This window comes from Penaeus vannamei, chromosome 8, assembly GCF_042767895.1.
Source record: "Penaeus vannamei isolate JL-2024 chromosome 8, ASM4276789v1, whole genome shotgun sequence".
Lineage (NCBI taxonomy): Eukaryota > Metazoa > Arthropoda > Malacostraca > Decapoda > Penaeidae > Penaeus > Penaeus vannamei.
Window position 1 is genome coordinate 2,156,875 of NC_091556.1, and position 10,000 is coordinate 2,166,874.

At 36.0% G+C, this 10,000-nt stretch overlaps 1 protein-coding gene across 3 annotated transcripts in view; it reads right to left on the minus strand.

Moving 5' to 3' along the window:
- LOC113814296 (uncharacterized) overlaps positions 1 to 10,000 on the minus strand; it is a 10,873-nt gene that overhangs the window by 466 nt on the left and 407 nt on the right. The window contains exons 1-7 of one of the 3 annotated variants that reach the window (XM_070124161.1): positions 8,685 to 8,788; positions 7,860 to 8,023; positions 7,204 to 7,392; positions 5,536 to 5,650; positions 5,110 to 5,396; positions 4,194 to 4,310; positions 1 to 3,616 (exon numbers count right to left, since the gene is read on the minus strand). The exon at positions 1 to 3,616 is cut by the window's left edge and continues 466 nt beyond it. In XM_070124161.1, coding sequence (XP_069980262.1) covers positions 2,903 to 3,616; positions 4,194 to 4,310; positions 5,110 to 5,396; positions 5,536 to 5,650; positions 7,204 to 7,392; positions 7,860 to 8,015 — 1,578 coding nt within the window. In that variant the 5' untranslated portion in view covers positions 8,016 to 8,023; positions 8,685 to 8,788 and the 3' untranslated portion in view covers positions 1 to 2,902. Of the gene's footprint in view, positions 3,617 to 4,193; positions 4,311 to 5,109; positions 5,397 to 5,535; positions 5,651 to 7,203; positions 7,393 to 7,859; positions 8,024 to 8,684; positions 8,789 to 10,000 lie in introns of those variants that run through there. The other 2 variants (XM_070124160.1, XM_070124162.1) reach the window with 2 other exon arrangements.

Genomic DNA, 10,000 nt, shown 5'->3' on the forward strand with positions numbered 1-10,000 from the left:
AAAACATAAAAGAAATTAAAACACTATACGATCTGTACAAGTTAAAGCACCAGTACCATAATTTCAAGCTAATATACCTTTTAACACACAAACTCATTTTTTACTCACATTAAAACAAAGCTTTTCAGTGTAATGCATTAACAACCATAACATTCATACAACAAATCCTAGGTGTGCACATTATAAGAATTACCAACATGGGAATGAAACTATCTACGTGCTCAACATTATGCAAGTAGAAGTGAAACTCTACACTGTGCTCAACAACTTTGCTATAACCAGGAGATGAACTTGTGAGGCAACAAGCAAACTGCATTTTAGGCACTTGTTATGCTTTCTCAAATCCCATCTACATTAAAGGCTCTCTTAAAGTTAGTTATATGAACCACTAACTCTGGCAGGAGTCTGGATGGACATGAATGAAATACAAAATTAATAGCTAATATATTATGCAAAACAAGTATATATTATTGCTGAGATGAAATGGTGCCTAATTCACAGATCTACAAGCTGATCTCCATGGTATAGCCCCTTAACCTGCTTTCACAAAGCATGTAAGTTTGATTAGAAACAAAAAAATTATTGCTAAGTGCCAACAAGATCTGCTGGCAACTAGAGGCTGAAATGAATCCTTACACCAGGAAATGTGGTTCAGGATGTCACCTTTTTCACAGCTAGTGCAAGAGAGTAAGATGATGATTAAGTTACTGTAAGCTTGTGTAGATTACGATACATGATCAACAACTGTAAGTTAGTTAGAATGGTTAATGGTTAGGACAAATAAATTCAGTTAGAAGACATGACACTTTTTTTGCCATGCAGACAAAGAAGTTGCTGAAAGTTGCAGTTGCTGGTAATTGCAATCTTTTGACAGACTGTAAAAGTAAGTGGAGACAAGGCATGATTTGCAGTCATCCAAAAAAATGTATCAAAGCATGCATTGTATAATACTGCTGTGATAGGACTTTTAAGCATTCTCAAATTGCTTTATATTGTACAAGTTTTAAGAGGGTAAAAGTCACAAAAATACTTTGAAGAGGTGAATAAGCTCTGTTACTCTTTTCTACTGGCAGGTAAAGATGGTTGCTATCAGTGATCATAAAAGTTTTGTATTAAGCTTATTGCATCAAGCACATTCTTAGCTGATCTTCATTATATCATCATTCATTGAAGGCCTTTGCAGTTCAAAATTTCTGTTGAAATGCATTCTTTGATATGTAATGAACGCTACAGATGTAGGCTCCATAACAAGTGTTGCAAGAACATTAATCTGTGAGACAATGTTCAGCATAATAAATAAAGACTGGCCCTTATACAATCTACAAACTTTTGTTTAGAAATTTTGTTCCTGAAATATCGTTGTTTCCTTCTAGTGTCACTTTGGTCTTTTTAATAATAAGATAAGTAAAAACATATTAAAAGCAAAGGCCTATCTGTAGAAAATACCTTTGATAAGAATATCCACAGGATATATCATAAAAATAAACTTAATGCTATCCAAATTAAATAACAAACAATAAAATAACATTTTATGTCCATATTTTAAGATTATAACCTGATATCATAAATGCCTGATACAATCAGTAAAGAAGAAAATGTCAAGTTCCATTCAAGAAGTCAACAATCTGCAAAAGCTACTGCCTAATGAACGTGCTTAACTTACTTTGTGTACTTGTATGGTAAATATATCTATCCATTAAATCATCTGAAATGCTGATCAAGTTCTGCTGTACTCCCTGGTATCAGTGATACTGCACTCCTATGCTTTAAAAATGTCTTAATTCTCAACTTCTTAATCTAAACTCCAAAGCACTCAACAATTTTTGTACACAAACATTTATACCAAAATCTGATCCAGCCTTTAAAAAATTCTTATGCATAAAAGTTACGAGACTGACACACAGCTGCCTTACATCCACAGACACACATTAAAACAGAACACACGAAACTACCAAATTCCAAACCTGTGGTCCCAATATCCATCTAAATATTGTGATTGATGATAATTGTGGGCTATGATATGCAAACGTGATATGGATAATGATATCTCACTTGTCTGGGAATTACACAGAAAACAGTTCACGAGAAAGGGTCGTTATTAACATCTGACTTCAAGAACTACAATATATGGGGGTCATGCAGTGGTTAGGCTATTACCAAAGAAACAGGGAATAGAAGAAGGAAATATGACATAGCCTTTGAAGAAGAATCCAGACTTTTCTATCTCTATGTACCTGAAACTGGTACCAAAGGTAATGATTATGACTGAGAGGACCCAATAGGCTTTTGCAAGCTTACAGGCTGTATTATGAATTAAATTGTTCCCAACAATGACCAGCAAACGGTAGTAATCATCAGGGAATTAGATTACACTTACAATGCTTAATTATAAGGCTTGAGGTTTACCTAGACTTTTTTTCAAATATTGCAGTAATAATATTTAAAATCTCTGCTATGAATGAGATGTGTTTTTAAATGTAGAGTTGTGTCGAGAAGGGAGGACGAGAAAGAGTGTGAAAGAGAAGGAGAGGGATGGAGAGAGAGAGAGAAAGAGATAAGGGTAGAGGTAGAGGGAGGGAGAGAGGGAGAGAGGGAGAGAGGGAGAGAGGGAGAGAGGGAGAGATGTAGAGAGGGAGAAGGGGGAGAGAAAGAAAGGATGAAAAAGTGTATGATAGAGTGAGCATGTAAGAGAGTGAGATAGAGTGAGGATGAGAGAAAGAGAAAGTGATAAAAAAAGATAGAAACAGAGAGAACACGAGTGTGTGCTTGTGTACATGTGCATGTGTTCTGGTGTGCGATGTGTGTTGAGATAACCAATCTCACATAAATAGGTATGAACATTTCAAATCAACATGATGTATTGCAAGCAAAAATTCAAGCTGAAGATTTTGCAAGCTCCTTTTTACTTCTTGTCTGCTAAGTCAGATATGGTGGAATCCATAGCATTTGCTTCTAAAGCTGACTGGGCATCATTCTCTTTATTGGAGACTGGAATTGACTGCCTTTCTCCTGTGTGTTTCTTCTCCTTTTCTAGCTGCTTGCTGCCCAGAGTACCATCATCAGACACTTTGCTAAAGCTCATGTGAGATTTGCCAATCTCGGACTTAGGAGTTATGTTTTGGCTGTTGGTGAGCGCATCCCTGATTTGCCTTGATACTGAACTTCTGTATCCTATGTGACTCCATGACTCAGAGCGATCAATGGAGAGGGTTGACTGAGGTGAGGGGGAACGGTGGGGTCTCGGAGAAGCCTGGTGGGGTCGTGGGGAGTGTGGGGCTTGGTGTGACAGTCCCATGAGGGGACTTGACTGGTGACTTCTTGATGAATGTTGCATGGTCGAGTACATGGGGGACTGCTGGCGTAGGTGAGGCGTGTGGATGGTTCTGGTAGCTCGCAGAATGGATCGCTGAGGGTGTCGACTGCTGACAGTCTGTGGACTGGGGCGGCCTCCCACCACCTTTCCGCTGAGGGAATGGCTGCTGCCAATATCATCGCCTTCAGTACTGCCACTGCTCCCCCCGCTGAGGTCACCCTCAAATCCCCAGAGACCCGAAGCTCGAGCATCACTAACCTCCCGAAGAATTGACTCCTGTTGCTCTTGTATCTGCAGCAGTTCCTGTGACAAGGGATTGTATATTTGCTTTAAGAGAAATTACTACTATACTACTACTATTTTTATCACTTACTGAGGATGTAAAACTTCAGGAAACAACAAATACAATAATCAAAGCATGCAGGTCATCAATTAAATTCTCTGAAGAATTTTTAGTTATTTGTTTTAGTCCTCTTCTGTATTCATAGTTTATATAAGGACAAACCATGGAAGGGAAATGAAAGAAATTAAAAAGAAAGATAAAACAGATAAATTAAACAAAAATGGAACGACAATAAATATATAAAAAATGGAAAGCGAGAAAGACAGAGATATACTAGCAGACAAACAAAGAGAAAGACATAAAGACCAGAAGCCACAGACAAAGACTAATAGAGAGAGGAAAAAACAAAAACATTATAAAAGAGAGACAGACTGTCACAGAAAAAGATTGACAAACAGAAAGAGAGGAAGACAGACAGAGGGAAAATCTAACATACAGATATAAAAAAGACAATGAGAGAAACAGGCAGACAATGAGACAAAAACAAATAGACAAACACAGACAGGGAGAACTACAAATTATCAAAATTATCCTTACAGTTGTCAAGGTTGTGATGACATTTCCCTGCTGCTGTAGCTGTTGTGTTAAGCGCTCCCTTGTAAGGCGTTCCTCCTCCAGCTGCTGCCACAGCTCACGGCACGTGTTCACCACCATCTGAAAATCGTAACACTGCATAAAAGGGAAAAGAAGAAAATGAAGACAGAGAAAAAAATCAAGCCAAAGAAAAAGCAAGAAAGAAAAAGCAGAAGAATATGATAATTAAGAATAAGGTCTTACAATAATATATAATGGATGAAGAATAATGGGGTCAGAAACGAATGAAAGAAAGGACAAAGAGGGAGGATAAGATGAAGAAAATAGGTCAAATGTGATAAAATAGGACACATCATATGAAGGTAACTGTAAAACTAAAAAGAAATCTATGAAATAAATAAAAACAACAAAAATACCACTTCTACTTTTAACTACTATTAACACATTACTGCCGGGTAATCACACTGTCTACTGTAATTCTCTTTTGTTAATATTGTGTGCACATAGACATCTATACAAGTGCAAAAACACCAAAGAGCCAATTTGCAGTCCTACGTAACCTCATCTGATTTCCCTTTTCCTAGAGATTTTAGGGAAAATGTTGTTTATTTTTAATGCTATTAAAATCAATGTTGTTATTATTACTACTGACATGATTATTACAGTACTACTCAGAATACTAATAACAATAAAAAATAGAAAAGAATCTTTCTAAAAATCAAGGAAATGAGTAAATCGGTAAGGTATTCAAGAATGTCAAATAACTCTCTAGTGATTAAGCACTTATGGAGCCAACTGTGTAAAATCATTTAATAAACAAATAAAAACACAGTGGATATGGTATGCATTTCTGCTGTCTCAGCACCACTTAGTTAATTAAAACAAGAACAATATCACTAGCTATACTACACAAACTCACTGTAATTGTGTGGTCAAGGCTTGTTCGTGTTGAAGCTCCATGTGTCAGATCAATTGTTCTCTTATCATCCAATCCTGGCCTGGGTGCGGCTGTTGCTCCATGTGCCGTTCCCTCTTTTTCTTTGGCTCCTTTTGGCACTGAATAGCTATAACTGTTTTCCTTCATGCTCTCAGTCAAGAGTTTCAGCTTACTCTCCGTTTTGTCCGACTGGTGGTCTACGGGGGGCGTCCTTCTTGACTTTTCATTCTGCATGTGACTGCTGGCTTGGCCTGGGTCTTCTGCTCCATCTGAAATATTTATATATCATCACTATTTTCCTATTTTAGTCAGAATCAATATCAACAGTGTTTTAACTCTTTCTTTGTCTATTTATATTTATTTTATTACATATTTTAAAACTGTGACATAATTCTTCAAAGCCCATACCAGGTTCCTGATTGCGCCTCAAGTCTAAATCGTGCAGTGACTTTGATTCAGCTTGTCGCACTTTCTGTGAGGTCAGAAGAGTAGCGCTAGACTGTGCTAAGATGGACTCAACACTCTAAACAAAAAAAAAAGAAAGATCTTAATGATAAACACTGACAGCAGCGTCTCCTATAACCATTACTGCATGAGAACTAATACCTTTAAAGTTCATGAATAAAATTTGTATATTTAAAAATATACAGACCAAGGTACATATAGGCCTAAAACCTGTAGAACCACCCAATGAAAATCCTAGCAGGCCATCATTTACAGCAAATACTCATCATTTTCTTTATTTTTCTGTCTTTTATTATTCTATTTAACCACTGTCATTTGTGAATCATTTTCAAAGGAAATACACTGAGAGAACACTTATCATACTATATCATACAGACTCACAAATGTGTGAAAAAGGGGAGGAGCTAAATAATGTCATCACATTTAGCCAATGAAGATGTGCTAAGATGCCAGAAATGGCTTGATAAATAAACATTTGTACTATTTATGGTAATTCTTTACAGTATGGATGTTCTTGCCAGAGACAAAGTCCCAAACTCCACACCACAAAATTTATTCAACAATCTAAGTTGCCGTGACTGGGTATGCCCTTTGGGCATTGCCTGAGCAGAGGGTTGATGGGGGGGGGGGGGGCTCTGTCCCTCAACAACCCCAAGGAAACATTGTCTTCACCTCAGTGTGCACAGCAAGACTGAGCTGAAACTCAAGAGCACTGAGTGGACTTTCTGCAAACATTTACTATCATTTGTGGCATTACTGTTCATGTCTACAGATTATTTCATGCAAGAACGATTACAACCTTTTGTCCTTTACAAGAATACTATCTTCAATTTGTCCTAGCTTAGTGTGTCCATACCATAAAGATTAACAAAACTTATTTGATTTTGTTATAATCATCACAAGTAAAACAAAAATTCTATTCCTTCATATATGGTAAGGTGTTCCATACCACAAAAAGCTGTCAGACTACTCTATAATACAAGTCAATTTCGAGTTTGGGTACAACAGACTAAATGGTAGTGATGCTACATATCTTTTTAAGTACCTTGACACTGACTAGATCCCATATGAAGTTTGCAAGCTCTGTGGTATATACTGTAGCTCTGTCTGAAAGCCTTATACTATGGCACATCTATAAAAGCGGTTAATGCTGATATGTTGTTATTCTAAATCAAGTAAGGCTGGGTTAGGTTAGAATGAGGAATTTAGTATAAATCACTATAGTATAAGTCACTATGCAGTTGTGGGAATCCTGTAGGAGCGACACTAATTCTGAGGTTTTAAAAATTGCGCTAATGTTAGGGCAGGCTATTGCACCAACACTTGTCCTAATGATACAGTGCTATAGTTGTAGCCAATGGCAATTGTATAAATCATAATTACATGTGTATAAGAAATAACGAATTGAAAATACTAACATCATTATCTATGTCATAGTTATATTTATAGATCAATATTTAAAGACCAATATTTATAATTGCTCTAAACATTGATCTTTAAACTTCTGTCTAAAAAATGAAGCGCTAAAATCTTATAATCGTGCTCTATAATAAAAATAATACAGCCAAATATATATTCTTTAAAATAAAAGAGAAAGAAAAACAGAATCACCTGTTGCCTTGCAGCTTGAAGTCTAGCAGCAAGAGACGGTGGAAGGTTAGGGCTGTGGACCCCTGGCCGACGGCTCTGCTCCAACAACTGGGCTCGTGCCAGGACCAAGTTGGATGACTGTCGTGATGCAAGCTTACGTGCTAGCTCAGTCGGTGTTAGTCTCATTGAAGTTAGATCGTGGACGCTATCCTGCAATATTCTCAGATTGGATAAAAGGGCCCACAGATTTATTGTACTTTCCATATAAACACAAAAATAATACTTGACACACATCATCCTATATAATAGATTTACAGAGATGAAACACATACACACATTTATGACCATACATAAGTATAGAAAAAGAAATATGTGGCTATACTCATATATATATACCTATACATACATAAATACATACATACATACATATATATAAATATATAAATATATATATATATATATATATATATATATATATATATATATATATATATATATATATATATATATATATATATATATATATATATATATATATACACACACACACACACACACACACACACACACACACACACATATATATATATATGTATACACACACACATATATATAGTATATATAAATTCATATTTTCAACACACATATAAAGGAGTTATGACCCTTCATAGACTTACATCCCAAGCCGGCCTATTATGCTTGAACTTGAGAGAAGGAGGGCCAGAGTGGTGCATTCGCCTCTGGGGCTGGCTGACCCCTTCTCTCAATGGAGTAGCCAAGCTCTCATTACTCCAAGCCAAGCGTCCTCTTATCCAAGCTCGTTCCTGATCCATCTCTGAGTCTGTAACAAGTTGTATATCTTGGTAATTAAACAAATATAAGAAAACATATCAAAGACTATGATGTGTAATATCTTAAGGGAGAATAAACCATGTGACAGTATAAAAGATTCAATACAAGCTTTAAAAGCCGTCTTTAGAATTCTTATGAATGTAAGTATACATCTAGAAACATATACCCAACACATCTATCATGGCAATCTATAAAGCAATTAATAAAATTTTAAAAATCAAACCTTAGAATTGGTATGAATTTATGTATACTCTTATACCTTGTATACATACATATGTAGGTATATGTTTATCAGACAGACACTTTCAATGGCTTTTGAAGGGGACTCCTTTCTCATTATATAAGCTTTTTATCCTAATCCATTGTAACTTGCTGTTATCTATGATGGATGGTGTACATTCTTAAGGGCAAAAATGACAGTTGCACACTGTTAAAGTTATTGTGATAGCCTCATGTCTATTCTGACAAAATAAAGCTTGGAATAATTCCTTATTTGGCAATAGAAAATTGTTTTCAATGTGACCACACCCCTCTGAGACCCAAGTCCCTATTACTCCAGCTAACAATCTTGAGGGCACTCCAGGAAGTCCACAAACATTTCCTTATGACCCCGAAAATCCTTATAATGATTTTTTCCTCTGGACTCCCACCTGATTGCTGTAGTTTCCTAGCCAGGAACTCTGACCCGAACTCTAGCTAATCACTGTGGATCTAGTCTGTGCGGTACTTTTGTGCAGCTTTTCCTTTCTTAAAGACAGCGTCCTTAGATTTTGCCTATCTTAGTGCAGTCCTTTTGTGAATATATACCTGGCAATTAATGACTGGTAGGTCAACAAGCCCAACTTGGTTGATTTTTGGTGTTGGAGTTTTGCAGGCTTCTGAAAGAATGCTGATAACTTTGTTACAAAGCTAATGATAGAAAGCTGGGCATCTTAAAAACTCATCCTCTACAGACACTGACAATTTTTTTGAACACATATTCTTCAATTTTCATTAATTAACAAATATTATCTATTCTAATGACAAAAAAGAAAAGAAGGAAAACAAAACTGCAAAAAAATACACAATTGTCAATGAGTCCTGAAACTGCTGTGATGTCCATGCCCAAGCACTCCACCAAAAACGACCAAACCTCCTCCTAATATATATTTTTGGCAACACAGTACCACAATCAAAGTACCATACTCTACCTTGGCAGAATATAGTTGGTTTTGATTCAGTGGCCTTTTCCAAGAGAGCTGGAGGCAAAAAGGCCATGGTGACTGCTTGAGTCATTGAGAGTATATATTTGATACACTCACACCTTTGATTACTATCTTCACTTACTGCTGATTGTCTTTTATAGCTATTAATATTGTTTTATGTGTTCAATACAGACAACAACTGATTTAAAAACAAAGAATCAACAATTTGAAGGGCTTCCCCATAAAGCAGTGTCATAGCTACCTATTGAAACATATTTTCTTGCCTGACAGGTCTTGATATAGGTATGGCCAACTGTTTTAGTAATCAAACTGCTCTTGGGTGAAAATTATTTTTCGATACTGAAAGTAGAGCAATGTTTAAAAATGGTATGAAACTGCAAAATTTTGAAACAAAAATGATAAGCTGTACGTATAGGAATAGCTATTGATCAGTAATTTGCCTATCATTAATCAACATATCAAGATTTTAATTGATTATGAATAAAAGTATATTCAGATGCAATCTTTATAGAGATGATAATTACAGAAATACTGAAATTGTTTCTACCCTAAGAGTTACCACACCAAAAATAAATCTATTTTGGGTTGCAGCTAGGAAAGGTTGAGACATTGCTCTGTAGATTAAAGTAACACCTTTAGACACGTTAAGAATCCATGAAACTTGAATATAGTTTGAAGAAGTACACCAGTAATGGCTCTGCCTGCTTAAAGTCACTCTATTTCTTAGCCCACACTGGACATATAATATGCATCTCTTATAA